The 26,393-nt window shown below is 40.1% G+C and overlaps 1 protein-coding gene across 7 annotated transcripts in view; it reads right to left on the bottom strand.

Moving 5' to 3' along the window:
- PHACTR1 (phosphatase and actin regulator 1) overlaps positions 1–26,393 on the bottom strand; it is a 302,097-nt gene that overhangs the window by 104,667 nt on the left and 171,037 nt on the right. For all 7 annotated transcript variants that reach the window (XM_050310010.1, XM_050309928.1, XM_050310224.1 and 4 more), the window contains one exon: positions 17,362–17,526. In XM_050310010.1, coding sequence (XP_050165967.1) covers positions 17,362–17,526 — 165 coding nt within the window. The remainder of the gene's footprint in view (positions 1–17,361; positions 17,527–26,393) is intronic.

Below are 26,393 nucleotides of genomic sequence, written 5' to 3'. Positions count from 1 at the left end.
ATCCACTGCTGTAAGCAGCACAGAGTAGCCAGCAGAAGTGGGACAGGTAAGCACAAACACATCAACAAGACATCTGAGGAGCACTAAACTAGGTTTATCAGGATTTACATTTCGCAGGAATCCACCAATCAGTGTGAGAGTTTCTTTACTGTCTCTGCAAAAGATTGGTGCTGGCAGCACTGAAAATGGTGCCTGACTGGTTTTTTATACTGCCTGTTTTCCATGAATTTCCACCATTTCCACCATGCTGCTCCATGCTGTGTAGCCTTCTTGAGCTTACAGCACTGTGTGCAAGTGTCTATTCTGTCAGATCCAGTTTGTGCAGTTTCACCTGCCTGAACATTCCCATGAAAGCCTGAAGTCACCCACAACCCAATTCACCTGCATTGTTCTGGCACTTCACTTAGGAACACTCAGAAACGCCTGAGAATGTCTTGGGCCCCTCTGAACATGTGAAAAACATGTAGACATGCAAAATATTAGGAATTGGGGTGAAATTTTTCATTTCTCCTTAGCTTCCTGGCCACTAAGCATTTCTGTTGCAGCTAAAAACAATAGGAATTGTTTATCTGAAACTCTTGGACTTTAACAATCCTAGACAGGAGGAAAGAGCATATGCCTGCGCACATTAATATACATCTGGAGGAAACACACTATCCCTCCTGAGCCACATACTGAAATATGAGGAGATGGGAAGAATTAGGCACTTTCTTACACAGGTCCAGGCTAGGAACCCTGCAAATCTAATAAAACATTTTACTTGTTAGAGATTTGTTGTTGTCTGTATTTTTGGGGGAGCATTAATCAAATAAGAAAAAAGACCCTAAATTTCTAATTTCAAAAGACCCTAAATGTCTCATTTCAAAGCTAGAAGCTGAAAACAGAAACCTACTACTGTTATGTGCTCCGTTGCTCTTACTTCTACTCAGGGTCATTCAGTGCACAAATTAAATTCAAAGGTAACATAAAATATGCATATATTTACATAATCAAGGCTAAAAATGGCAAGCATGGGAATGGTTTCTAAATTATATAGCAAAACCAACAAATTAAAATAAAACATGGTTAGTAAGAACTAGAACATATACCATTTTATGCCTCTCCAACTTGTTCCAGCTTACTGAGTTATGCAGTAACTTCTATTTATATATTTCTCTCTCTATATATCTCTTTCTCTATATATATTACCCTTGAATAAGCTGCTCTAGATGGTTCACTCCCTAAGCTGAGTCTTTACACGATTCTTAATACACTTAAACTCATAGAATAGTTGCTGACATCAATCCACAGCTAGCACGTGCTGCCAAAATACAGTTTATGAGCTACATATCATCAGTATATGGATTTTGACTAGGTTTTTAAAACTAGAAAGAGAAAAGTAAGAAAGAATGCATGAGAGTATGTGTAAATATACAGTAATCACATCTATTCATGCTTGCTTCTCTTCCTGCCATCTAGATTCTTTGTTCCTCATTTGTATTGTCTACCACATACTTTTTATCTTCAAGCACTGAGCACAGGTTCACTTCAAATTAGGAATCAGTTTGACAATTAAAATACACAGACTGGAAGAACAATGCACTTTGGCGCAAAAGTTATGCTTTTATTTATAATGCCTTATGTGTTACTCAGCCTTATAGATTTAATAGGAAATACCTAGACATAGACACACACAAAATTTGACCTGAGATATTTGAAATAAAGACGTAAAGCAAAGTACAACTTGATCTTATGTAAGCAAAAATCAATTGTTATTTGCTGCTTTGTGTTATCCAGGTGACACTGGTGTTAACTACAAAAAAAAAATGGAAAAGATCACACTGCAAAATAAAATGAAGTGAAATCTTTGCCTACCCCTGCTCTGTGGCTAGCATGACTTTAAGGCAATCTGTGTTTGTTTATCCTCTCCTTGCCTGCCCACTGGGCTGCAGGACAGAAGACAAGCTGAGAAAATACTGCGAGCCAAGGATCTGGCCTAGATGCCTGCTTGAGATACCCAAAGGCAAGCACAGCTTTGGACGAGGCCCTGCTGGTTGTCTCTTACAGTTTCTTCACTGTGGGAGTTATTCTCTGCATGAATCCAGGACTTCTGTAGGCATTTTACCTGATGAAAAAGGGCTGAAATGTGAGTGGTGAATCATGCCACGTCTCTTTTGCATGTTCTGTTTCTACCATGGGTAAAGTGGTCTTCTGCTGTCAATTCCTGCAGTGAACATGATACTGTCAACATCTGTCTAGGACACCTCTGGCAGGAAGAACTGGAGACTCAGCTTGCATTGTATTGAAGAAGCTGCTATCTGACTTAAGGATTTTCACATGATATGGAAAAATGAAACAGAATTCTCCAGAGGTACACTCTGAGCAATTTCAAAGCAGACAAACTTGAAAGAATAGAAAGCAGCTCAGGTTTTAGTAAAATGCAGAGGGCCATTGGCTGGAGAGGATATCCTATGGCACAAAAATTGTTGCAGGCCAATGTTAAGAATGCATGGGTCAGTCTGCTCACGTCAGCTCAGGATTAGTTCCAATTTTTTTAAATCTTGTCAACTGCTTAATTTATATTTCCTAGCCTAATTCTTAGTGAAATTCAATAAAAGTGGTGTTTGGATTTAGGCATTCCACAATAGTATTACCTACCCACTCAGTACAGCACTGCTCTCAATACAGACATACTGATTGTGGTTTACCCAGCACTTGCTGCTTCTCCACAGAGGTCTGATTGGTCCCATGGTGATCATGCTCCTCCTGATTTCCAGCTGTTACATTTCATTAAGAGACAACTAAAATTGCCTCAGTGGTTTCCTCATATTACTTTTCCACATAAGCAGTTGGTTTGATTACCATAGGGATGCTGAGGAGTCAGGAACAGGATGAGAGGGTGGCTCATGAGACTCTCTTCTTACACAGAGGTAGTCCCACTTCAAAAGACTTCGGGAAACACTCGCACAAGCAACTAGTAATTGAAAATTACTAAAGATATCCTGGAGATTAATGGGACCAGTGCATTTACATTATTCAAGCAAAACGAAACAGGAAAAATTAAGCAAATGATGACCCAGAAATCAGCATTTTGTAAACAATTTCCTGTTTGTTATTCATCAACATAATTTTGTTCCACAGTTATCTCCTCTAATAAACGTGTGGGTATTTTTTGTGTTCTTCTTTCCTTGAAAGCATTACTTAAAATGGTCTTCTCAGTAACAGAAGTGCCCTAGATATCCAGTAGAAAGCCTCCTGCCTTCACTACATTTTTATATAGGGTCAGGCCTGTTGTCACTGAATGTGATGAGAATTTACAACTGAGTTTAAAAGACAAAAAAGTGCCCTACATCATCTGCTGCAGGGAGGCAATGGAGTGAGCTCAAACACGTGTATAGATTCTAGGGGAAAAAAGTAGGACATAAGCATATATACATAAAGGTTTTACAGAACTAGCAGATGTTACATGAATAGAGAGATTCTACCCTACTTGCCACAAATCAACTATAATATGGATCTAGGGCTCCTAAATATTAGCCCTCTTTTTATCCAGCTTCTCTGCAGCACAAGAGGCATCATTAGACCAGCAGCAGAAGTAATTCACTTAGTCCATACCTTGCCACATGTGCTTGAAATAGCTATTGCTTTGTTCATCTTAACCTACAGGGAGTTTCAGACCAACGATGCACACCAATTTATTCATAATATGCATACTGGTACTGTGTTTGCTCTGACACTGGCTAAGAGAAAGCCTTGCTCTTCTGGAGATACTGCTGGGTTTATTAGATAGTGCAATCCTCAAAGCCTGTCTTCTGTTTCTCCCACTTATCTGTGCAGTGAACTATGATTTTGCGTATTTTCAATTAGCACAGAAGGGGAGCGTCTCAGCTCTCTTCCCCCGTGGCTTTTCTATCCTGTGTATCTGCAATGATCAGTTTTATAGTCTTCCCTTCTAAGGATGCAAGGAGAGAAAAGAGACCAATACAACTCATACTGCAGTGTGGGGCAACAAGGGCACTCAAATATACATAGTATGTCCTGGATGAAACCATGTTGCCAAGACAACAGATATCACACATAAAAGTCACTCTCTCCCTCTGGGCATATAATTCCACATACACATTCTGAGGATCCTAGTCAAATAAAACTTCTTTCTCTCAGTGGTCATTTTGATGGTCAGGACCCAAGGAGGAAGATGTCATGACTATCCAGAAGATCTCAGAGCCAGCTCAATTCATCAAATGAACCAGTGCCAGAAGACAAAAAAAAATTGCAAAATAGCTATGTCTGCACTGGCACCAGGTGCTCCGCTCTCCTGGAAACCAGTGTTCAGGTGTCAGCACATGGGATCACAGATGGGATGCTGTTAATGGTTTCTGACTGATGGGAGGTAGTGGCAGGGGGCTCACTCACAACCCTCTGCAAGAGGAACACAGCTAACTCCCTCTCAACAGATGCAAGCATACCAACTAAAATGTCCTGACCAAAATGTGAATAAGCATTAATTTTGTTAATTCAGGGGCAGTAATTCATGCCTCAGCTGCCTGCATTCAGAAGGTGCGACATCATGAATGACACAGCTGAGGCTTGGCTTGATCTAAGTGCAGCCACTCAAATGAGGGCAGCTGAGTTAACCCAGTCTCACAACCCTTGCAGTGAAATCAGAAAATAGACTAATCTGCTAGACTAACAAATGGGGGGATTTTGATTGGTTTTGTCAGCTTCTTGCAGTGCATTTTAGCCTGCAGGAATGCTGTCTGCACATTATTGCCAGAAATACCACAGCGTCACTGGCCTCTCATTTCAGTGCAATGCCTTTGCAGATTCAGATGCAAAAAGTCAACATCAATATTTAGAGGTAGCCATTCCAAACTGGAAGCTTTCTGGAGTATAAACATTGCATCTAAATAAAAGATAAGAGTATGGACTTGGTTAGTACAAAGGATGAGTACACGTGCTAGAGCTCCTGCATTGATGCTGCCAACATGATAGAGTTCTGTGTTATGGAGATCAACAGTGGATGCCTGACTGACTGCAGGGTCAGTTTAGATCTATTACTAATTAAGAGTAGCTGTCACTGATTTAATTATTTTAATTTATAAATCAATATACATGAATTTTCTGTAATAATCTTCCCACAACAGTTCTACATTTGTTTGTCTGCAGAGAAATCTCCCTGTCTCTCTAGGGAGTCTTATCCAAACCCCACAAATACCTGGAGAGTGACATTCACAGCCTGGCTCTTTTCAAAGCAAGTTGAAGAGTGAGGACACACATAGATTTTCCACTGATCATAAACCCCCAAATTATTTCCATAAGCAATTTCTCAGAAGTTCCCTGTCCTGATCCTTGCCTTCGCTATCTCCTTGAAGTACATTTGATGAGACATGTTCCAGACATTCTGGAGTTAGCACTGAGGTTGTAAAAGGATATCATGTGTGTTGCCACCCTTCCAAACTCATGCCTTGTCTAAAACCAGAACAGCCAAGCTATCCATTTCTGTAGTAGCCAGCCAATGTCTGTTTTCTCCCATCCATTCCTGCATATTTCTAGTAGTAGCAGTGGCTTTACCTCCTTCATTGATAATTTCACTACCTGTTTCCAACTTTGGCTAAGTTTGGTGTCAGGACAAACGATCATAAATTTGTAGTGTTTCCAAAGTTCCAGGAAGCTGTTTAGGGAAAATTGATCCAAACTGCCATTCCTAGGCTCGTAATCAGACAGCGAAAGACTCAGGAAGAAGCAATCCATACAAAATTGCATTTCATAAGTTCTGTTCCTCTTGGAATTATTGGGTTGTTTTTTTCCACAACTATGAACTAAAATCCTCCAGATTGAGGATTGAGATAATGCACAGGAAGCCACTAGCTAGTAAGAAAAAACACTACCACTCAGGTGTATGTAAACTGTAGCCCAAATGTCATCTGAATATTTCACTCACAGCCAACTACATCTTTTTTTAATTGATGTTTAATATACCTGTAGCATATTTTCTCATATGAAATTGGGAGGAATGCTACTGTGACTAAATACAGGCTTGATTCTAAGCCCACGAAAACCAGAGAGAATCAAATGATCATTTTTATGGGGCTTTTGATCAGGTCCATAAAGCATACAGGCTATTAGAGGTACATGTACAGTTTTGAATATAGAAGTGCCAGCACAAAAATGTAAATGCAGTATCGATTCTTGATGATAGTGATAGAAAATTCATAGGCTTCAAAGTGTCTTGAAGCAGAACTTAACCATAAAAGGCTGCAAGGGTATGTTTTAAGTATTTGGGCACACTCTGGAAACGTTATGGCCTCTAGACATTATTGTTTATTACTGCAAAGAGCTGAGCACCCACTGAGTCCCATGGTCTTCTTCTGGGAACAAAGCACCTCAGAAGGGAGACTGCGTAGCTGGCAGTAGCCTTTGTAGCCTCTCCATATGAGCAAAGGCTTTTGGTATTCATAGCAAAGGCTTTTGGTGCCTGCCAGGCACCCTGTGACCAGTGAGGACAGGGGGAGAGCTCATCAGCTTTAGCAGGAAGAAAATGAAACTCATTGTCAACCATTTTCAGCACAAACGTATGTCATTGCCTTCAGGCAGCAGCATGCCTGGGCATTCTTTGGACCTTCCTCAGAGCACTTGCTTATCTGTGCACATTCAGCTGTTGGTCCCATGCTACTTTTAACTAAGGAATAAATGAAGAGCACATGGAGACCACGAGCTTCCTGCGAAACATAGGGAGGTGAGCAGTTGGTGTTTTCAGATTCAAGAGGTAGCTAGTGGCAAACATAAATTCCCTAATAACTTTTCGTTTAAAATGGGCAAACAATGTCGTTGGTTAAGTTGAAAAAGTATAATTCACCACAGCAAAAACATGACTTTTACTGCCTGTTCTAATAAACAGAATTGTTTGGGATTGCCTGATTAACTTGGAGAACTCTGATGATATAACAGACCAAGAGTGTTAATTACCAAATTAAAACCTTTTGTAGAGGAACTAAGGTCTATCCTTTAAAAATCTAAATGGACATATTCACCTGCAAAGTAAGAGACCAAGATACTCCATTTTTCAACCTAGAAACATACACCTGCTATTCCTGCAAGACAAAAGGAATAGGGAGTGATAGTCAGCATCATGAATCTATTCCGTCACTACTTTTATCTAAAAGCATAGGATATCCTGTAGATAATAAGCAACTTAGATGTAGTCAACAACAGATAGCATTATGTCTTCAGCTTATACAAACAACTGGAAACCAAAATAAGTTTTATTTTTAACTACTTCTTTATACAGACCATACTACAGAACTGAAACATTCATCTGAAAGTGTATCAATAAAGCACACTATGAATATTCAGAAAATCTGTAAGTTTCTTCCAATCTTGAGTTTAACTTCTAACAAGGATTTGTATTTTTTCCCCATGCTTTTGTTTTTCAAGACTTTCTTCTATATTTTAATAATCTTTTTTATTACCAAAATCCAAGATTCTCTCTGAAATATTTGACTTGTTGAGCTGCAGTTCTGAAGAAACCCCACACACGGACAGACCAAAAGGCCCGGTGAAACTGCAATTAGGTCCTGCAATACCTGGGAGTCCAACAGTCTATAGGTGTTTCTCGCAACAAGACTAGGATGTGTTAGCACCAGAATTTGGAAGAGCACACAACAGCTTTCTCTCTTCAATAAATTCTCTAATCAACACCTTGGACTTCCTTCACCCCTCAGGCAGTCCAAGAAGCCAAGTGTAGCTTTCACCAAAGAGAGCCTCTAGAACCCATCTCTTGTGGCAGCTCAGGCAGTTATCTGATCCACTTTTTCCTGCACAGTAGCTCCCATGTTTACTTATGCGGGTGCTCAGGAAAATCCATCTGAGTTAAGTAATTCCAGAAGGATCACCAATGCCACATTAAACACTTGTCTGGACACTTTAATTCAGAACTGAGTTTGCCTTAATGAGTTAAAATAAAATGAATGAGTTTATGAACTTCATAAACATCCACCCAAGGGTTCATGATGTTATAACTAATCTGCTTCATATTTATGGTTTAAATAATTCAAGTTAAAATGTATAAACAGGTCCTAGAATAAACAAGTCTTAGACTTGATTTCCAATTCATAATGTGATTCCTAATTAATAATCTGTTTTTTCCTATTACACCTCTGTACACAGGGCAATTCAGTTTGTCTTTCTAGCAACTATTTACCATTCCTCAATATACTATTTCCAGCATCCCTGGAAAGAGCTCATGAAACTAATGGTTTTGTCTGGGTGATTGCCATCCATGTTTCAGATCCCCATGGAGCTGAAATTCTCATCTCTGTTGGCAATACCCTATACATCTAGCTGTATGTGCCTTTTAAATGCAATTCATGGTCATGGAAATAAAGGGCAGCTACTGTGATTAAAAAAATCCCATCAGATTAGACTCATTGGGCTGCATACTCATATTACTGTACCAATCCATTTCCCAATCACAACACGGGTCAGAGGCCCCCTGTGGGAAACACTGAGCGAGAGCAAAATAGTATTCCAGGAATAAAATTTCCTGAAAAGCACTTCCAAATGAAGACATCTAACAAATTTCCCTTTCAGCAACTATTTGGCAGCAGCATCTAAAAGGAGGTTTCCTCTACATTTTTCTCAGAGGACCACCCTCACCAAAGTGCAGGGAAACCAGTGGAGTCACTGAGCAATTTCCCCAGCTGAAGCACTGGGTCTCTGTGGTGCCACCAGTGGACTACACTGTGTCTCAAGACTTGCATGTGCACAGCACAGACTACCGACAGATGACATATTTGTATGACACTATTCAATGGCTGCTACTTTGGTGGAATAACCAAAATGATCCAGAGTATCGTCACATTTGATGATATGAAAGGTCTTTTCTAACCTGAACGATTTTATGGTTCTGTGAAATGCTCAAAAGCAGGATGCTGGGACCAGCCAACACCCTGACAGTAAGGACCTGCAGCTTTTTTGTGCCACTAGGATAACCTGGTGCGACAGCTGCCTGCTATTGCTGTCTTTGTTCGCATCACAGACCAGATGCCTCATGGCTTCGTGTCACTGTTAAACGTTGCTATTTTCTCCCGTGCCTTTGAAAAGGCAGTGAAAACTGGAAGAACAAAAGCCAGCAGTCTTAGAAATACTAATTAATTTCCATGCTTCACATGCAACCTAAAAATAAGTCAGCTTCAATGCATTTTGTTGTTAAAAGAGAGCATTCTAAAATAACCTGTAAGGACCAGTCTGAGGAAGACACTATCTTCATGAGTCACAGCAATAGCAGCTGAGGATATACAACAATTTTTTACACAAGAATGAGCTTCTTCCAAACACACTTGTTTTCTCTCCCCACAGCCAGATATTTCATTATTGCTGATTTGTTGCTAAAACAGTTCTTAAAACATCTCCAACGAATGTCGTTCTCTAATAAATATACCATGCAAAAGCTTATGGTGTTAACAGCATCTGTTTTCAATCATCAAAATTTGTACATTTTCTAACAGATTAATTGTATTACTATATTATTTTAACATGAATGCATTGTTAGAATTATGTTGCAGCATTATGGTTTGGGTGGCCTCATATAATCTTCACACAGCAGCTGGAAATGTAATTAGCATAAAAACCAAACAGCCTCATTAAACATCTCTTTCCTGTAAGAAGGGACACATTTAAAGGCCTCGTTTCACACGTTCCATTACAGCTGGCACAAGGCTGGAACAATCCCCAAAGGTATTTTTCAGTCCAGCTAAGCAAAGCCCTCTTCTTAAACACTGGAAATGTTCTGCAGCAGATCTCAGGAGCACACAACTGTACTGCTCTGCAGTAGAATACATGCTCCCAGAGGAGTGATTATACCCCCCATTTTTGAACCAGGAGCTTCCAGTTGACAATTCAAGTATAAAAATAGACAACTGCTTTCACTGCCTTCTTTGTACAAATCAGATCTGCAACTTCCGAATGCACTTGAATTCTTTTAATCTCCTTAAAATGACAAATCTCAAAACACTGATAATTTACAATTCCAGCAATAAGGAAGAAAACATTTTTGTTTGCCATCACTTTCTCTTGCTAGGAAGTGCCTTCTGCCACCCTAAGCTTTGGGCTGTTTATCTAATTGTGAAGTTGAAAATAACCACTGGCTGTAAGAATCTCTGTGTATCTTTGGTTCCTCATCCGTAAGCAGATAGACAGGTTAGTTTTTGCTCCCTCTACAGAATGGTAAAACTGTTGCCTAGAGTTTTGTGTGAAATCTGGTACAATTTTCTGGCTACTTTCTCAAAAGACATTAAGAAAACGTCAGTGCATGCAAAGAGAAGTTATGTGCATTCCTAGAATATTTTTTTTCACTTCCAAAATTCAAAATACATCAAGTGTTCAGTTTTGGACCAATGCAAAAAAAAAACCCCAACCTAAAAATGGATTTTTATTCAGTCTTTGAACACAAGCAGACCTAAAATACAAATGTTTTCTTGTCTATCAAGCCATTTTATATTTGAAACTAAAATTTTTACCTATACTTACTAATATCTAGTTCAAATTCCAAAGAGAAATCTAGATTTGAATAAAAAACTCTTCTAAGATTCATCTAGAAAACACTGAAATACGCTTTTTCTTTTGAATTTACTTCAGATAAAAATATTTGCTTCACTTAATGTGCATTTGTGACCAGCCCAAGTTCCTGTAAAATGGCACTTTTCTTCAGAGATTGACATTTTGCACTTCTCTCGAAAAAATCAGAAAACTGAACATCCTTACTAACTCTGAAAAGTGGTTGTACTGCTGGTTTTTAACAAAACCAAAGCTCCTTTTTGCAACTTTAGACTAAGCTTTAGACCAGTGCCATTTTTCTCTGTTCTCCCAAAATCTTGGAAATGATCAGTGATTTTTGGTGATGCGTTAATGCTCTGTGAGCTGCTTCAGCACAGCAAAAGTACCTGGCTGGGACCAGTGTCTGAGTCACCTGTTCACTGTCTCACATCAAAAGATCATTGGGGGTTTAATACAGAAGTATTAACAGGTTTTGTCACGAATGAGAACGCAAAGGACTTTGGGGTCTTTCAGGCTTTATGGTGACTTCAGATCCAACCAGCCTGCAGGGCAGACCCCACTGTCTTTCTCAACACTGATTCAGAATTACATTTCCAAGTCAGTCAGAATAAGACCATGAAGGAAGAAAACCCATAATTACTTCTGTTCTCCATACCTAAACCTAGAGACAATCTGGCCTGCAAGTATAAGAGGAATTATAACTGAAATATTAATACCTTTCACATGGAATCACAGTAGATATTAAATAAAATTCAGAAGAACAGAATGGGACCATTATGTGCTTTAAAACACAGTTATCTTTGTCAGCCAATGATCCAAACAAAACCACTCTTTTCATCTGGAAAATAGGACCTTTGTGGATATGATTTCAATAACCTGGTACTTGGAAAAACCACCCAAAGTCTCTCAACCCATAGACCATCTCCTCAGAAGTACAGGCAGAGGTGAGGGCAGGCATGTCTGCAGGCAGCACCTCTCCTTTGTTTCCCCAGGCAGAGGTCTTTCCAAAATAGCATGACTAGTTTAATAGCCTGAGAGTTTTGCCTGAGAGTTTTACATGAGAGAACACAAGAGGCATGCACTGGCAAAGCAGGAGGTTTCAGAGAAGTCTTGGCAACACATAATTTAATTTCTCTTGATTGGAATATTCTGGAAAGAAAAGTTCAAAATATTTACCTGTTGTAGTTAGAAGTAATAGGCAGTAGGAATAAAATGATCTGGGTATGGTTTATGAATAGCATTTCCTCTAATTGAACAGATTTACCACATTTTGTTTTCCTTTTCTTATTCATCAGAAACATTGAAAGTCCTTGCCTGTAAGTGTTTCCAATTTAAGCAATCCCTCTGCTGACTTAACTTACATAAACACATTGACATATGATTTTTTATAGAGCATTTTTAAAAAAAAAATCTGGTTGGAAAAACCAAAGCACCAAGGCTTAGCAAGTGGAAAAAAATAGCATCTGAACATTAAATGAATGTTGGTTTTAATGTAGATTCTGGGAGCGAGGCAGCTAAAAGTTGCCTGAGTGGATTTTGTTTTGGCACACTTGATTATCTTTAAATGGCTTGAATGAGAATGAAAGCAAATGGAAGAGCATGTTATACCCTCCCTGAAAAGCAAACGGAAACAATTCACATACTGCCTTTTTTTGGCATTGTCTACATTATTAGGCTTAAGTCTTTAGATCTAGCATGCAGACCTCAGCCTTTCCTGTCTAACAGACTAACTGCTAACAAGAGAAGATTGTGATCCTCTGTACAGATGACTATTAAAAGAGGCTTAAGGCCCCTTGGCAGCAGATCAACCCACAGATCTTGCCCTCATAGTCCTACTCTCCCAGCCCAATGTCCCCCAGCCCCACTGATGATGCCTGGCTCACACTGGTTTGCCTTTTGGCTCTTCTGATATCCTGGGTCTACTTCAGCCCCAGTGTTTACCCCTTCCAACTCTCTAGTCCTACACCTTGAGACAAGTTCTAGGACACCAACCTCTACAACTAAGCAAATGAAGCTTTACATGAAGCAGGAGCAGGTTTTCCCTATTCTCAGGAGAGCACCCCAAAAATGAGGCCGGGAAGTAACAGCCACATCTATTTTTGGTCACAGAACAGGACATGGCTCACTAGCTCACCCACAGGTTTTGGGGATGGGAGCTGTGGCACCAGACGACTCATCTGAGATCGCTGCCTTGTGGAAGGAATTGTAAGTATTTCTAGGAGGGGAATCTGCGACACAAATGAAAGGTTTCAAAGTACCTAGATGGAAAGGTTGAGTTCAAAAGATTCCCTTTTCTCTCTTTAGTATTACTGATTGTCTCAGACAACCATTTACTTGGCAATAGAGCCACTGTGGAGCCTTTTTCTGACACAGGTCTTTCTTTGCTCATTATACAGGGTGTCAATGTACCTTACCCAGACATAACTGAATCCCTTGCCTCTCGTACTTACAGATGAGCTTTCCTCACACCCCTTAATTTCTCACCATCTCCTGCTTTTCTCTTTCCAACCAGTTTTCTTCAAGTACAAGTTACAATGCTTCCTCCTCCCTTTTGCCGGAGTACTGCAATTCAGGGAGCAAGGATGGGGGAAGACGGATGCACCAATTCTTTAAAATAAAGGTCACCAGAAAGGGGAAATGACAAAACAAGACATTTTTGTCTATTCAAACTCCTGCAAGCAGCTGAAATATTTTTTTTTTTTTATGAAAGGTTGCAAACAGTTGGCTTTTGATAGAAGCAGTGATAAAAAACCTTCAATCATATCTCAAGTAAGTGCAGAATTTATCTTCCCTCAAGCTTTTTTATTTTAGAAGCAGTTCCTTCTCCAAAACATTGCCAGGAAATGACATTTCACCAGCATGTGTATGGCACTCCAGCAAAACACAGGAATATTTTTCAAGTTCACAGCAAGGTGAGCAGAACAAGATCAAGGTATTAAAAAAAAATGATGAACGTCTGGCAGAGGAGACAGTAAGCTTCTCTCTTGCTATCTGCTTTGCTGGTTCCCAGAGAGCCCTGTGTGGCTTTAAAAACCTTATGCAGCCTGCTGGAGCCACCCCAGCTGCATCCAGCCATGGAAATGTGCTTGGAAAAACCCCCTCTCTCTATTTCTTCCTGGCTTCTTCTGACATAAGTGAGACTGCTCCTAGTCAGAAACCATCTTATCAGCTGATATAATCTTGCCATTCAGAAGTTTGGCAAGGGGGGCTCAGCCCTTGCCATTATTTCCCTCTGTGGAAATAAAGGTTTCCACACTTTCTGTGCAAGATGAAATTTCAGGTGAGTTAAAAAACATAGACTGTATTTTTGACTATAGCATGAGTAAAACTGTGGTTGAGTTGGATTTCTTTTTCTAACTCTATGTATACAGAACTTCACTGTCAGAAGTGTTTCTATTGTGCTGTAGGAGTTTCTTCATCCATCAAAGAACTTTCAATAGGACCTTCCGTGATGAAATGATTTGCAATCCTGACCCTGACAAACACTCTGTGCTTCAGAGAACTTAACTTCTGTCCAGTAGTAGAATTACTGTGAGAATTAACTTGTTTCTGTTCCTGCTGTGGTATGCTGGCATCCCTCTCAGAGTGTAATCTCCCTTCCCGTTTGCTCTGAGATTGTGCCTGTCCGCAGCCGGGCCCATCTGTCACTCACAGTGCATGTCCTTTACAAGCTCCTTAAACAACACCTTCCAGCAGAAGAGGTCGTTCAGATCAAACCCCAGATGTGGGCTCACCTGGTGCTCACCATCTGCAACAACAGATCACCCCACAGTGCAATCTTTTCTACCTGCTCGGGCTGCTCTACAAAATACCTAATGATGATGCTTACAGACAGACCAACTGCAAGGCAAAAGCGTTAGATCTCTGCATCAAAACCTGTGACTTTTAACTTCATGACTAAGTCAGCACCAAGGCAATGTCAGACTTTAGATCCTCCTGCGTAGTCACTACAGGGATATCAAAACCAACGTAACCTATAAACATATAAATTCTATGAAACACATGCATCCTTTTAACCTTCTGCATGCCTGTGACCATACAATAATGAAGATGGAGAATGGGGGACTTACTATACTCAAACATCACACTTGGAGTATTGATGTGCTGAAAGGAACCATATATAATAAGCATAACATTAAGGTCCCCCATCAATCAAATTGTGTATTTTCTGTCTCACCTTATGCAATTACCAAGTGTCAGAAAATAACTTTTCCTACCAACCTAAAGGGTTTTTTTGCCAATTGACTGCTGAATTATATTTTAAAACGTTCATCTCTGAATAAATAATCAGAGCTTTTAGTCTGATAAAGATATAGATACAAAATGTCAGCATTTGGAAATACCAAGAAAAAGGCAACCTTTCAACCTTAAATATCAGCCTGACTCTCTTCCTGCCCTCTCCCAAAGAAAAACTCCCATTAGTTTCAAAGGAAGCTTCACCAGAAAAGGCCATGTGTTTTGACCCTTACCACTTTCAGCATTAAAAATAATGGACTCTATTGTTGCAGCAAATAAGAGCCTAATAAAATACTTGTATTAGTATTATTTTTGATAATTACTGATGTTCTACACAGGTGGTAAAGCTTGGGGACATGCCTGTAGGACACTAATAGGAATATTTTTTTTCCAAGTGTCACATTTATCAGTGCACTAGAAGAAAATATGCCTGTATTATGAAGTTTCATGCTGGCTCTCATTATGCCATCTCACAAGCTTGTCCTTTGATTTATTATAAAGATTAAATATATTTTCTCAGTGAGATCAGAGGTATTAGACAAGAGGTCATGGAAATGCTGACAGAAAAATGTTAGTTTTGTGTGTGTAAAATCTTTTGTAGGACACATCCAAAGTTCAACCAAAAGCTGCTTAACTGCTGGGGGGGATGCTGGTGGATTCCTGTTCCCTGGGGTTGGGGATGATGGAAACTGTGGGGTCCTAGCTCTCACACAGTCCAGAAGTCAATCTCTACCCCTGCCTTCTGCAGGGTGCTTAGCAAATTTCACATCCTTGTCGATTTTGCTGCAGTTAGTAGCAGGGGAGCTGACAGGAATACAAATTTTGCAGAGCAGCTGCAGGATACTGTTAACTTCCTAGAAATGGAAATTTTTCTAATAAAAAAAAGAATGGTTTTGGATTCAACTGAGATCAAATCCAGTACTGCAATTGACAAATGTTCCTGCAGACCCAGCTTTTAAATTAGTTTTTCAAACACTGAAGTCCCTCTTACTAGGCTAGGAGATAGGCTGGCATGTCTGGTAAAGCTTACTATTCCTCTGAGAAAATTCATGCTTTAACTCTGGTTTTAATCACTGTGTACTTTCCAAATATTTTGGTAATGGGGCAAAATCTACATAACAATTCTTGGGATGCCCAGAGTAGATTGTATAGGCATATTCAATCCATCTTCAAACTAATCAGTCTAACCACAGCTCAGCCTCACCTCCTGGAGCTGGATAAACCATAAAAATAAATAGCAGGCAGGCTTTGGCAACCTGTGGTACCTCCTGAATAGCCATGGTTTTTCTACTAGTTGTAACCAAGCAATCTAGTATTTTGAAACTAGATTCAAAGTAAATGTCACCAAAGTGTCTACATATCCCTGAGAGCCATGTGGTTTTCATGGAAATCCTGCTACACCGCACTATGGTTATGATTGAGACAGAACATGAAAGACAAGCCTTTTGTTTTGCAGAAACATGTCATTTTTGGTGACAATAGCTTCTCAACTGTCAAGTCAAAAAATACTATTATCACTCAGAGTAATATAGTCATCTATTACAGTTCATTAGTTTTTGGCTGATGAATCAGAAAGCAGCCTAAACTGTATGCAGTAAAAGAACACCTTTAGATATAAACCTTAAAAACTCTTATTTTGCATTTAACATAATGCAAGAATTCACACTTAGTTAAATGAGACTTCTCGCCCGATTATGAGCCATTTTCAGGAGTACAGGCTTTGGGGTGCCAGAAGGTACTGCCAAGTCCTGCCTGAAAGCTTCCACTGTGCAATACACAGGGCACAGAGCAACTGGGATGTAACTCAAACCTCATCTGGCACTTGAAGGAGCAAGATACTTACTGTTTTCTTTCTAGTCCTAGTGAGAACAATAAGAAATCAGGAAAACAAGCCATGTTTTCTCACAGACAATACGGGCTCAAGACTTGCAAAATCACATGTAGTAATTATCGGTCACATGAAAGAACAAAGAAAAGAAGCCTTCCAAATAGATTACAAAGCTTTCACAGCGTGCACCAGTGCCCAGATCTGGGATTTTTGTTTAGACCAATTTACATTATAAAACCACATTTTTGAAGTTTTCTATATATTTTTTTAATTATAAAGGGTCTTGCACAAGGAGGTTTATAAAGTGATGGTAGAAGGAAGGGTGTGGCAGGAACTGAGATTTGTTTTTCTCAGAAAACAAGTGACACATTTTCCTGCCCAGTGGAACAAATAATTTCTGGTTACACAAGTTACTCAATACAGTCTCAACTTCTTTGTCATGTAATTTTCTCGCTCCTCTATTAGCACCCACAGGAGCTGGAATGTGGCTAAATCGACCACTAGCATTATCTTTTCATACAGCTATTTTCTTTATTCATAATCGGCTAAATCAGTGCTACAAGAGCTCTAGCTCTAGGTGTTGTTTCGGGTTTTCTAAAAGAAATAGTTTGTAACAAAGTTAAAATTCTCTTAGAATCTGATAAATCTCTCCAAGCCAAGTTTCAACAGTTTAAAAATGTATAAATTGAGGCCGTATTACAAATATTTGATCTTGTTGAGCAAGAAGTTCCAGATTAACAAACCGACCCCAACGCAACCATTACCTGCTGAAGTGTGCTTAAATTTTTCACTCTTCTTCTTCCTCCATTTCCATGGCTTAAAAAGTCTCCCGAGAGTGGCAAATTTGCTTCTTCTTCTGATCGGAGGCGTGTGAGTCCCAGGTACTAGAGAATCTGAACGCATTGCAGCCAGTCTTTCCACTTCCTCAGCTGTAGTTTCAGCAACAAAAAGAGAAAAAAAAAAAAAAAGAAAGGGGGAAAATGAAATAATTGCTTTAATAAATGATCAGAGAACCACACAAATGGCTAAGGTTTTCCAGGGTCATAGAGTTCAGTAACAAAGGGAAAAAACTGTAGTCCTTATTATTTTAACATCTGCTTTTATTTCAGTGGAATCCCCAATCTACTTCAAAAAACAGTATTAACAATCAGATTCATCAGGAATATGGATTATTACAAATCTTTAACAAATTGTCCTACATCATTCTAAACAGCTTGCAGTTCATCCATCAGCCATTCCTGCGGAAGTGTGGCAGAGACTGAGGAAGAGAAAGTTCAAACAAAAACATGCCATACTGCTTAAAAAAATTACAAGGTTTTTTTTTTTGCAATGGGAAGAGCCATTTCTGTCAACTAATATTTATCACGAGCAAAGACCCTGATAAGTAAAGACCCTTTGGTATCATTACTGTGTCCACTGAAACTAGCTTGGGTTATAAAAGGGGCTGCATTAGGAACTTCCTAGTGAGAGAAAGGGTGCTAAAAATTCACAGAATCATAGAATTGTTTAGGATGAAAAAGACCTCTAAGATCAGCACTGGTAAGTCTAGACATCTTTTAAATTCCTCCAGAGATGGTGACTCCATTACTTCCATGGAAGTCTGTTCCAATGCCTTACAACCCTTTCCACGAAGATGTTTGTCCTAATATCCAATCTAAAGTTCTTCTGGTGCCACTTGAGGCCATTTCCTATGGTCCTCTCACTTGTTAACCGGGAGAAGAGATCAACCACCACCTGGCTAAAACCTCCTTTCTCCTCTCACATTTGCAAGGAAAAATTTATGATGAAAGTTTTGGGAAATAACATCCCTGTGATTAGAGGCACAGGGAGAGGTAAGACAGGACTGCAACGAAAATGCCGACAGCAGGAAGGTATCAGTAACCTATGAGAGAGAGTCTCTCTGTGCCACAGCTGTTAGAGATGCAATAAGCTTTCCTAGCCTTGAGTTGAAGCATGCATGCTCTCCCCATAAAAAAAGCATCTATGTAATTCAGTCAACATAAAGGAGGCGGTTTTGAGTGTGGGTTGTTGCTGGTTTTGTTGTTTTTTGTTTTTTTTTTTTTTTAGTTTTGAAGTTGTTATTAGTGTTTGTTTTTGGGATTTTTTTAAGGGATACCATTTCCCAGGCTTGCGTTTGTAACATAACACTGCCAATAAAACTGATTTGAGTGGTTTGCACACACAGATTCATAAAGATGGGACGCAGATTGTCACCTCTCCCGCACTGAAGAGAACAGCCCAGTGTTTCTATTTGGTTCTAGTATATTAAGTATTAATCTCAGCCATAAACACAGGCTCAGGAACCTCAGCAAGAACACTGCTTTGAAGGGGTGAGCACACCCACTCCACACTGACAGAATCACCAGAGATTTTGGCTGGAAAATTCTTATGTATCTCAATGGAAATTTTTCTGAGGCTTTAAGTGAGCCAAATTTAGGTTGGTTTTCATGGGAACAGCCAAAGACGCATTTCTAAGACAAAGGAGGTTTCATTATCAGAACTCCAACTGAAATACTATTTGAATCCCTCAGGTTTTTGTAAGAAGGTTGGTTATTTTGTTATTGCTCTTTTGTTTGTTTTGAACATGGACAACACAATCCTTTTTCCTGTAAAATATCACTGCCAGATATAGATTCCTGTAACTTTCCAGATTAAAAAAAGCTAGCCAGCAAGATGGAGAGAGCCCAGCTGTTTCGGTGGAAATGGTTAAAAACTGCTATTCTTTGGGGTAATGGAGAGACAGATATTTCTGAGAACATCTTTTTCCAATTTAAAGCAGAGGGAATAAAAGATAATCCGTCCAAAGCATTTCATTCCGTTTCAGCTCTTTGTGCCAGACTGCCTGCAGAAATACCTTCTTATCCAAAGAACCCATTACAAGGTTCTGTCCTATACAGGGGCTGGGACATGCTGCACTGAGGCTGGGAATTGCGTGGTTATGCTGAACAAACCATGAAAATAAAAAGAAGAGGAAATAAGAAATTTTCTTATGGTTTCTGATTCCACTGGAACCTTCTGGGCTTTGAAGACCAGCACAGTGTACAGACCCCTGCCCTCTGTGTGCAGACCCAAAGGGACCAGGTTTTTTCCCTTTCTTCCAGTCTTAAGGTGCCTCTAGTTAAACCACGTAAGATGCCACTGTGTTCCACTGCTGTGATTTTTCAGAGATGCTGCCAAAAGCTATAGCCGGTATTGTCTTTGCTGCCTTGGGGGATACAGGAAGCGGCCCACTGAGCAAACTGCACTACTGCTGCTCAATTAGGCTTCCTGCTAATAAACCCACAGCTGAAACATTTTGAAAATCCTCGTTGCTCACCCTCTCACCTCTTCCCCATCACTGAGCCAAGATTTCTGCCACCCAGGTGCCTTAGTTACTAAATCTCAGAGCTGCAACAACTCCTCTTTGATAGCTGGTCCTAACTGGTACTGCTGAGGCCATTCCCTGGAGAACTGACATACCTTAAAGATTCTCTCCTTTTCCAACATACAGCCCCCTCTGTCCCACACCAGCTGCACTCTCACTGCCCCCAGGGAAGCTTTTCCCACTCATAGTAAATGAGTATGGATTCGCAGTCAGGCAAAACTAACACTGGAGTCAAAAAGAATTTACCCAAAGGGTGGGTTCACTGAAAGCCAAACACAGTGTCAAAAACATTTCCATATTTTGACTGTTCTTCCCTGAATTTCAGTATTGTCTCTCACACATCTGTGTCCTTGAAGTCCTGCAGTACTTGCTATCAGTCATGAATATGGCCCTTCTCCTTCATCCTCTCCAAACACACACAGACAGCTCCAAGCTAATGCAAGTAAGAGCTCTTTCCCCCCCCTTGTTCACATTTCTCAGAAGGACATGATTTTTTTCATGAGAAATACTCTCAAGAGCACTGCTAATTCAAAGCATAATAATCATTGGCTAGGAATAAACCACATTAGCATAAAGCCATGACAGCTTTAATGCAGTAAGAATAAAAGCAGACCATGATGCAAGAAGTAAATGCCAGATTTCTGTGCTCTTCTTTGCTGCTGCATCTTTTGCTTGAGTTGGCTGGGTTTCTCTGCCTTTTTGGCTCCTAATGACTATTGACTGGCTGTGGGCTGCGACACCCACTGCTGACAGCAGGCTCCGTAGGCTGGTTTCACACCTTTGCTGTTCCCAAAAAAGCTGGTACTTGCAGGAATGGAAAGTAACCCAAGCCTTGCACTCCTTTTCTATTTTTATTCTTTTTTTTTTTTCCCCTTCAAAGAGGAGGCCCAGCCTGATTAGTCTGCTGAACTGGGAGAAGGAACTGCCATGTGCATAAGAGCCTATAGTCACACAGTTGAGATCTCATCTTGAGGCCCCCTGATGTTTACGGGTCACGGTTGCTGCTGAAACTTGGTGCTTTTGGGAACTTGTTCCGATTTTTTTTCAGGATCTTAGAGATCTTGTTGAGACACAGAGAAATACTGGGTCCTGAACTTAGGGCAAGACACACTCGCCTCCCACTTTCTTCTGTCCAAGCTGCCATTCTGGACTACCAGTGGGGAAACTAAACCTGAGAGTTTTTCACAGGCTGTTTGGCTGTAAGACAGCTCTCAAGATTTTACTGTAGTTACTCTTGAAGTTCATACAGACTTCATATAGGGCCTAAGCAAGACTTAGGGTTTTGATGAAAAGAAACCACCACAAATCAAATGCAAAAGCATCCAAGTAACATAAAAGAAATTTTATAAACATGTTTCAAACATGGTGCAAAGGAAAAAAGAGACCAGGCCAACTTGGGCCTGTTCTTTATGTTCTTATGATTTTTCCACATCTTTCAGTAGGGTGTTGATTTCCAGACAGTCCAGTAAGAGACAACATTGGGGTCACCTTTTCATATTTAAGAAGCATAGCAGGCAGATCAAAGGCCCTCCCAAAGACAACATAAGTTATTAAGTTTTCCTGAAGAACGACAGCCAGTTTTCTTGTTCCCACCACTGGGAATCATTTCATCTATTCATGTTGTTGATACATAACATATCAAATTTCTGTTTTAGAAAAAAGCCGCTCTTACTGCATTTGGGTACACAGAGCAATTTCATTGCTGAAGGCTGAAGTCCACCCATATCTTTCCTTAACACTTATTCAGACACACGATTTTCATAATAGGCAGTTTACTTCACAAAATTAGATTTTAATCCTTCCTAGGAAGCACCACTGGCTGCTTTGTGATTTCTGTGATATTTGCACAAATCTATAGTAACAGGCTGAAAATTATCTTTGCCCTAGATGCAATTAACTAAATGTGCCATTTTATTTAATGACAAAAACTTTATATAAATAAAAAAAACTAACAGAATTCTCCTTATTGTCAATCAGCATCCCACCAGTCTTTATTCTGCAGATTAGTTTCCAACAAAATCCTGTTGCAAGGTTTCTTTTGAACTCTGCACCCCAAATACCCTTCATTTCAGAGTGCATGGATCTTATTCTAGCAGCTTTGTTCAACACAACATGCAGACTCATCATGTGTCTTTTTGAAATGAGAAGAAACCTGAACAACTACTTTAATTGCTGAGCACTTATGCCTACTCTTTACCTGAATGAGAACACTTTCAATTAAAAAAACACCCTGTTTTTCTTTCAGGAAAATGGTTTATTCTCTGCTTTTCTATTATCTTCTGTTCAGTTATTTCCCTTTAATCTCCCTTTGTACCTGGAATTAATTTTCATTAGCCCTGCCTTTACTATTCGAATTGCCCATTTAAACTTTTCCTTACTTCTCAAAGGTCTGTTTCCCAGTGAAAGACAAGGCATGGCACGCAGCAGTCCAAACGCAGTCTTGCCAAACGAGGATGATTACCTCTTTGGCTGACAACAGCTCCCACTGGATGCATGCATTTGCAGTGGCACTGAGCTGGCTTACTGGGTTTATGAGCCATGAAGAGGCTGTCGTAGCTTTCCTTTGCATGCTAAGCAGCACTCACATTTTCCAAGCCCCTGCCGATTATTCCTGCTCCCCAGGTGTGTAGCACTGTGCGTGGTATCCATAAACTGAGTCTCTCACCCTTTATACTTGCCTGTCTCAGCACAGGTATCACTGTGGCAGTTGAGGTCTCTCTGTCTCAGTCTATTTATTTCTCTTGTTGGAACAGAAGTGCAAAGAATAGCTTAGGAAGTCCAATCCCTTTAGGACCCTGCTTTCGACTTATCCACATTTTGACGTAAAACGTTAATTATTCATGCTGATTGCAATCTGAAAGCCATTTTTTTTAACCTCTGCAAACTATACTGCACTGCATGCATCACTCTAAACATGTCTTTATTGATATGAAATCTCTAAAAACCACTATTTTCTGTATTACAAGATAGTACAAAAGATTTTTACTTGCAACAAAAGAACTTCATCACCTTATGTCACCAATAGCTACATAATCTCTTCTTATAAACCCTGCAATTATAGAAAATAAAGATTGTTAGATTTTGTTGATATCAACTATTTTGTGTATCCCTTATTGCTCTTATTACTCACTGGATTTTCCATCTCTTAAACATTTATTACATATAGATTCAAGGCTAAATCAAGTAAACAGTGCTGTAGCTCATCACCATTGTGCATCTGGACACTGGTGCACAACCCGCAGGTCTGTCCTCATCACCACGCGCACACACACATACACGCTATCTGGAGACTCAGCAGCTCCAAAATAGGACTCAGAGCAGTCACTACATGTGTAACACACATCCAAAAATCAACCAAGAGAAACACAGGGCCAGCAAAAGCAAAAGAGGTATCACACTATTCTTGGGGCTATAGGAAGGCAGTTCCACAAGTACCAGGAGTTGCTCTACTAAAAAACTTCGGCTTGAAAAGAAGGGATATTTTAACCTTCCTAAATGACAAGCAGAGGGAAGATACACAGTTTATGCTTTTAAGAAAGCAGAGGAAGTAAGATGAGATGCAAACACTTTTCTATTAGAGCAGATAGAGAACTTATTTGGCAAAAAGGAGAATTATGGGGTCACTTTCATCTTCCCCTTGAGAAGGTTCAAGCCCACATCTCCCATTTTCCTTGGGAACACTACCACACTTCATACGCTTGATGGATGAAAGAGCACATCTATCCTACTAAAACTGTTATTTTAAGGAATTCAAGACCTACTGGGTCTGAAAGAAAGCATTAGTGATAATTAGGGCACTCATCTGCCAGCAAAAACATCCTTCTCCCAAGACTGTTCCTGGACTTCACCCTTGGTTAAATAACCTAAACCCTCTTCTGCTTTACTCATAGATTGAAAGAAACCGCTGTCCACAGCTGTGATTTGTTGAGAGCTTGATCCTGGCCAGTTCTGTTCAAAGGAGAATAAAGGGGAGTGAAGACACTACCTCTCACTGTTCTTTTCTTTCACTTCTGGTAGAGGATCTCCTGCTTGAAGCATGAGGAGAGAGAGTAGAGGGGTGAGGTGCTGTCTCCTAGATCCTCTCCCCCCAGAAAGCAAAAGCAGGAGAGGACAGGTAGGTATATGGAGCCCTGTTAGCAGAGCTGGCCAGGCACCCAGTGAGAGGGATCCATGCTTCAGCCTGTGGAGAACTGCTATAAAAAATTCATCTTCTGGTGTAAATGTCAGCTACAAGTAGAATTTCCCATCTAGGGAACTGACTCCAAGGCATCCTCCTCATACTGTAATCATACTGTCACACTAAAAACAGAAGAAACCTGGACTTTTCTAAGTCATCATTACAGAAAGAGGCTCTTGGAAAACCCCAGCCCATTGTGCACAGCCTGGAAGGGAGCAGCCTCTAAATGCAAACACATTGGGAGCTGGATGAACCCATATTCAGCTCATTCAGCTCCTGAGACTGAAAACAAACCATCAGTAAGATGGAACTGACATTTCTAATCACAACTATGAGTCCACTAGCACACAACATTAGAAAAATAAACCTCCTTAAAAGGTATTTTGCCAAGCCTGAAAGAAGGAGGTTAAATCTCATACCACCAAAAAATTCAGGGGAGAAAGCTGGGCACAAGTCATACCCACAGGACCATTGCAATTCAAGGCTCTAACATTATGCACAACAAAGGAACAGTTGCAGTGGGGTTTGTGACCATCACCATAAAAGTGGGCACCAACCACTGGCAACACAAGTAACTCCTCGAATACATGTTTAGCTGGTTTTGGCTGGTATAGAATTAATTTTCTTCACAGTAGGTGTTCTGGAGCTATGTTTTGGACTGGCGCTGTAAAGAGGGTTGATAACACAGGGGTGCTTTCGCTACTGCTGAGCAGGCCTTACTCAGCATCAAGGCCTTTTCTGCTCCTCAGCAGCATTCCACCAGTGAGGAGAAGGAACTGGAAGGGTTCAGAGTTATGACAGCTGACCCCAAGTTACCCAAAGGATATTTCAGACCACACGGTGTTAGGCCGAGCATGTAAAGCTGGGGGAAAAGGAAGGAAGGTGGAGATGTTTGGAGTGCTGGTATTTGTCTTTCCAGGTCACCGTCACACAGAATGGGGCTCTGTTTTCTGAGGATGGCTGAACACCTGCTTGCCCGTGAGAAGTAGAGAAAGAATTCCTTATTTTGCTTTGCTTGTGCATGCAACTTTTGCTTTACCTATTTAACTGTCTTTACCTCAACTCACGAGTTTTCTCACTTTAGTTCTTCCAACTCTCTCCTCATCACACCGTGGAAGAGTGAGCGAGCGGCTGTGTGGGGCTTGGCTGCTGACTGGAGTTAAACCATAACACATGTGGACAGGAATACGCACCATGGCTCAGGGGTCCTAGATGGATTCGTGCACACACCTGGGTTGTTAAGCAATCTGACTTGTCCTTCAGTCATACTCAAACTCATCAACTAGAGTTAGACTCATCCATCACAGCTCAAGTTTCTTCTGAAAGCCAAAGATATGGACAACAGAGAAGCTGTCTTCCTCCTGGCAAGTCTTCAACCCATGCAATAAGAAAAACCGGAACTGAAGTCCATGTACCTCCAACTCCTAAATTTATTTTGATGAAGAGAAAGTGCATAACATTTTTTTCCTACACTTGTTTCAACTTGCTAGTGATTGAAAGGGTCTTCTTGAAGGAGTTGGTAATGGTTCCATTTTCATGGTTGGATTTATCTCTTATAACAGCCTCAATTCCAAATTCTATTTAGCAGCAAAATATAAAAGTAATCCAAGAAAAGAATCCAGTCCATGGAAGCCCATGAGTTTGTTGCTCACGTTTTGCTAGGTTTCTGCTTCTGGGTGATAATTTTCCTAATTGCCATTTGGACAGAGGCAGACACAGTTGCTCATATCCAAGAGCACCTTGGCTCTACCAGTCGTCACTGGGAATTGGGGAAGTTCTCCACCCTTCTAAAAACAAACCACTGGTGCAAAAGGCTAGATGAGAAAGCCCACAAAAAATATTTAAATGCTTCTAATTTCTTGGGGATTTTTGGTGGACTGAGCAATTTCTGATCTTTATCTTTTTGAGTTCACATAAGTAGGAATATACAATTTTTTACTTTATTTTACTAAAAATGTGCACTTTAGAAGGCATATCTTCAGATATTTCAGAAACCTGAGACAGGCAGGCCATCTTATTAAAAGTAATCCTTTTCAGAAAATGGCATTACAAACATTAAACTTCCTAAACACAATGGTACCATTGCACCACTATCATCATAAAGATAAAAAATTGAGGTTTTAATTACTTTAATGGCTGGGAGAAAAGGAAGAAAGTGTCTTCATTTAAGAGCTAGAAAGCTCAAACCATTCCCCTGTAAACTCTGTATTTTTTCTCTTGGGAAAAAGAAACTTCTATTTCTGTTCTGTAAGGAA

Source organism: Myiozetetes cayanensis, unplaced genomic scaffold (genome assembly GCF_022539395.1).
Source record: "Myiozetetes cayanensis isolate MyiCay16 unplaced genomic scaffold, myiCay2020 scf1, whole genome shotgun sequence".
NCBI lineage: Eukaryota > Metazoa > Chordata > Aves > Passeriformes > Tyrannidae > Myiozetetes > Myiozetetes cayanensis.
The sequence above is the reverse complement of the archived record's forward strand: the minus strand, read 5'-3'. Positions and strand labels throughout refer to the sequence as shown.